We start from the raw sequence: 4,963 nt of genomic DNA on the forward strand, positions 1-4,963 counted from the left end.
CCCTGGACCTGAAACAATATCGCGAAATTGGTTGGGTACCTGGCGGGATCAACACGCCTCGAAATCGGTAATGCGATATACCGCGATCATATACTCGATAGCTCGGTTCCGTGGAGAGGGGAGCGGTAATTTTTGGGTGGAGAGATACAGCACACGTACGCCAACACGTGGTTTGGCCTAGTTAATATACAATTCCAATAATATATTTCTAGCCAGCGATAATACAGAAATAAAAATAATAATACCGCGAAAGTCGTTCTTCGCGAGTCCAATATAAATACAGCGACATGATAACTCGTAAGTCGCTAGGCGTGAACCAAAATTAAAAACTGAGGGTTAGGAAAAAAAAAGAGAACGAACAAAAAAAAGGTAATAGATCTAGAAGACTTCTGTTGCCTACGTGCGCTAGTCGCTGTCTTAATAATACCCTAACTCACAAAAACCAAAAACAAAATTTTGACTCGATGCGCTGCCCGCGATCGTCCTCTACTAACTACGACGCTAATCGTCACTTAACCATAAACCGCTAGACAAAAACGTAAACGAGATCATAATCGACGCGCTAACCGCGATCGTTATTAAATCTAGGTGATGTCTTATCCCTACGTGCGCTAGTCACCATCTTACTGATACACAATAATTCATAAACTAAACCAAAAGGACATCACTTGACGCGCTAATCGCGACCAAATTCATAAATCTAGGAAGCTTCTCTTTTCTTGCTTGTGTGTAGCGTATTATGACGCGTCCGAGCTCTAGTCGTAGTCGCTATTTTTAAAAAGTTCGCAACCCGTCCCGCTAAACCAAGCGTCTACGCACAGTGATACGCGACCCACACGAGAGGTGACACTTTTTACATACGCAGACTCGACGAGACCCTGTGCAACGGAATTTGGTCACACTCAATTTCGAACCGAAATTATTCCCCACTCGAAACCGTGACTCTACGCGAGACTTTACAGGGATCAAATTGACTCTATGCGTTATCGCGAAAACTCAGGCTACGGTCATCATCAACGAGATCGGCAAACAAATTTCGCGCGCTACTCTAACTCAATAAGCAAGTGGGCCGACCGTTTACCAGTGCGTGTTTGGAAGAGACCGCGAATTCTGGTGAAGAGTGATCGTGAGGAAAATTGAGGATGGAAATGATGAAGAGGCCAGAAATAAATTGAACAGTCCGCACAGAGAAAATTAACAAAGAAATATAATTGAGATTTATTCTCCCTTGGGTTTGTATTAATTTTAAATATACAAAATGGGTAACTGAGGTCGCGCGAACGATGGCGAAGCCTTTCGCGAACACGCGTTCTTTGGCTGGAAGAGCTCAACGAATATTCATAAACTGAAGAGACCGAAAAACGAAACAATATCGCGAAACGAATCGCGGGCGTAAATCGCGAGAGTTTGTTGATTTAATTTGACGAAGTGAGCCAGGGATGTTTTGGTAAAAAAACTGTTGGAAAACTGAAGAGCACGAGTTGAACGTATCGTGGCTTTTCGAAGAATACCGGTCAAAAGAAGATGGCGGCGGAGCCTCATGTCGAGAAGTCAAAGGGCGGGGGGGGGGGGGGGGGGGGGGGTTGGTCGTCGGGTTCGAAATCCGAGCGAGGCGACGGCCAATAGGTGCCGCCATCTCGAGTGAACTCCGAACGCCAAGAAGAATCCTGAACATTCTCCCCGCCTTCGGCGACCGTTGTCGTCGAAGAGTCCACTGGAAGCACTGCCAGTTTCGAAGTTGGTCTCTTGAAGGTTGAAGTAGCCGTACGAAGTGTCACTATTCGGGTGAGGCCATCGGATCCGGATTGAAGCTCGATCACTCGAGCAAGCGGCCATCTTGAAGGCGGAAGTCGTTCATCCGTAATTAGCACGAGTGAGCCGAGTTGGATTTCGTGCGAAGGATGACGCCATTTCGAAATTGAAAGGCTCCGTTGACCATCGCTGCCAGAAATGTTGAAGTGTGGCTTGAAGAAATTGCCATCTCGAAAGTCGAGATTTCGGAATTGTAATCAGCGATGGTTCTGGCACAGTTGTCAGCGCCTCTCCGGTCGTGAAGTGGCCTGGTGTAAGAGGCGAAGTGTCCTTAGGGTCTTCCGACAATGGACAAAGTGGCCTTGAATTGAGAATCGCCTCGACTTGCGTAAGAAGAGTCGTAAATTCTTCATACGTGAGCGAAACGTCCCCGATAACCCGACAAAGATGAAATTTTGCAGATTTTACCGCGGCCTCCCACTTTCCACCCATGTGAGGTGCGGCCGGAGGATTGAAGGACCACGTTGTTCCGAGGTTGGTCAGAGAAATGATTGTAGAGTTCATTTCTGCTGAGCCAGCTTTGAAGAGAGCTCGAGTTCCGCGTCAGCTCCGATGAAGTTAGTGCCACAGTCGCTGTACAATGTGTGGCAGACGCCTCGCCGTCCTGAAAACCGCCGATATGCGGCAATGAAGGCTTCTGAAGTGTAGTCGGTGACGAGTTCGAAGTAGACTGCAGAAGTAGCGAATCAAACGAAGACGGCGAGGTTGCCCTTGTAGGTTTTTGCTGCTCGTCCGCGCCAAGTCTTTATGGTGAAGGGACCTGCGTAATCGAGACCGGAGTAAAGAAAGGCTTGTGAAGGCGTGACTCGGGCGGGCGGAAGTTGTCCCATAAGCTGCTGAGCTTAAAGTCCGCGAAGTCTTGCACAGGTGACGCATCGAAGAATGTGGGCGCGAACCGGAGCTTGGCCGCCCAAAATCCAGTACGACTGTCGAAGATAGCTTAAGGTCGATTGCGTGCCACCGTGAAGGGTCCGGGAATGAGCGTCAGAAATGACCAACGCCGTTACTCGCGACGTTCTTGGTAAGATCAGGGGGTGTTTTGCTTAGGGCTGCAGAAGTGAATGCTTGAGTCGGCCACCCACCGGGGGTAAGGTTGGCGAGAGGGTTACTCTTATGATGAGATCCTTTCGAAAGTATTTTCAACTCAGCCGCGAAGTATGTTTGTTGCACGAGACCTATCCAGAAGTGTCTTACCTCATCCACGTCCCCAGGTGTGAGCGGGTAGCTCATTGAGGTGCGAAGAAGGCGTCTGAAGCGCGCGACAGCTCGTTTACACACTGCCGTGATTCAAAGGAGTTTTCTCAGTGAAGAATAACGTCCGAGAAGGTCCTAAATCTGTCGGTCAGGGTCGGAAGTAGCGATCAAACCGAGCCCCGGTCTTACTTCGAGGTCCGCATCCGAGGAAGGGTCCAGCGGAGCGTTGGGCCACGTTCTTCGTGGAAGGAAGAGCCACTCAGGCCCGTCCCACCATAGTCGATGCTTTGAAAGTTGCCGAGGAGTCATCCCGCGCGTCGCGCAGTCCGCTGGGTTTTGTTTTCTTGCGACGTATCGCCAGGTTGCCTTCGAAGTGAGCTCTTGAATCGTGGCAACCCGATTGCGGACGAAGTCTTTCCATCGTGAAGGATGCGAAGTCATCCATGTCAGGGCGACTTCAGCGTCCGTCCAGAGGGAAACCGGAACCTCCGACAATTCCAGCGTTCTCTGGACGCCTGACATCAATTTTGCCAGTAGAAGGGCTGCCGACAACTCAAGTTTCGGTATCGTGAGTCGCTTGAGAGGTGTGACCTTGGTCTTCGAACAGACGAGGGTGACGGTTGTTGTCCCATCGGCCGACGTCGATCGAAGATAAACCGCTGCTGCTATAGCGAGCATCGAAGCATCTGAGAATCCGTGAAGTTCCACCTTGGATGTTGATGAAAGATGAAGCCACCGGGGAAGAGAGATGAGTGAGAGGTCACTCAAACTCGCTTGAAATCGAAGCCATTTTTCCTGAAGTTGCACCGGCAGTTTGTCATCCCAATGAAGCTTTGCCAACCACAGTTCTTGCAGAAAAGCCTTCGCTTTGACTGTGATCGGTGAAATGAAGCCCAACGGGTCGAATAACGACGCCGTCTCCGAAAGAACGGTCCTTTTTGTAACGTCTTGATGGAAAGATGTCTGAAGTGTAAACTTGAAGTTGTCCTCGGTCGAATTCCACTCGAGGCCGAGAAATTTGAGGTTGGGATCTTCCGAATTGATCGAGACCGTGTCCGTTCGGGACTCTGAAGTGACGTATCGAAGGGCGTCCTTTACGTTGGCTGACCACTTTTGAAGTGGAAAGCAGCCGCGCTGACAGATTTCTTGAAGTTGCCTTGCAGTCTCTTGAAGCTCTTGAAGGGTCTCAGCGCCCCCGAAGATATCATCGACATATCTTCCCTTGGTCAAGGGCGAGATAGCCAACGGGAAGTCGTGACCCTCGTCTTCGACGAGTTGAAGCATGACCCGGATGGCGAGGAAGGGAGCGCAGCTCAGTTCGTAAGTCACCGTTGTCAAATAATATGGAACGACTTGATTATTGGGGTCGACCCATAGGATTTGTTGAAGAGCCCAGACGTCCGGGTGGACTGCGATTTGTCGAAACATCTTTGTTACGTCCGTCGTGAAGATTAAGCGATGGCGTCTAATCCATAGAAGAACGTCGGCGGTGTCTTGTTGAAGTTTGGCCCCGGTGTGAAGAATATCGTTGATCGACACGCCGCTTGTCGTTTTGAAGGATCCATTGAAGACGACGCTAAATTTCGTTGTGGTGCTGTGGGCGCGAAAGACGCCGTGATGCGGAAGGTAGAATCATGATCTTGAAGAGTCCGTGTTGGTCGCGCGAGCCATGTGCGATAGCGTTTCGTATTGTTTAAGGAATTCGTTGTAGAGCTCGCGATACGAATCGTTCGTCGAGAGCCGCCGAAGAAGTTGATGAAGGCAACGTTTTGCGCCAGCAAACGAATCTCCGAGAGAAGACGGAGGTGCCTTAAAGGGAAGCCGAACCACGTAACGACCGTTGTTGTCTCTCGTATACGTGTCCGTGAAGTGCAAGACGCCTCTTCCGGTTCGGGTGTAGGGGCCGAATCCGAAGGAAGTTCCTCTTGTTCCCGGAACTTCGTGAGCAACAAATCGA

At 50.0% G+C, this 4,963-nt stretch overlaps 1 protein-coding gene across 1 annotated transcript; it reads right to left on the reverse strand.

Moving 5' to 3' along the window:
• Positions 1 to 3,141: 3,141 nt before the first annotated feature.
• Positions 3,142 to 4,434, reverse strand: LOC124183742. The gene has a single exon (XM_046572663.1). It carries the CDS (start codon positions 4,432 to 4,434, stop codon positions 3,142 to 3,144), a length of 1,293 nt encoding a protein of 430 aa, XP_046428619.1.
• Positions 4,435 to 4,963: the final 529 nt, after the last annotated feature.

This window comes from Neodiprion fabricii, chromosome 5, assembly GCF_021155785.1.
Source record: "Neodiprion fabricii isolate iyNeoFabr1 chromosome 5, iyNeoFabr1.1, whole genome shotgun sequence".
Classification (NCBI taxonomy): Eukaryota; Metazoa; Arthropoda; class Insecta; order Hymenoptera; family Diprionidae; genus Neodiprion; species Neodiprion fabricii.

Bases quoted from the DNA above. Each gene is read 5' to 3' on its own strand.
- LOC124183742 (XM_046572663.1), bottom strand. From the start codon at position 4,434: ATGTTTCGACAAATCGCAGTCCACCCGGACGTCTGGGCTCTTCAACAA.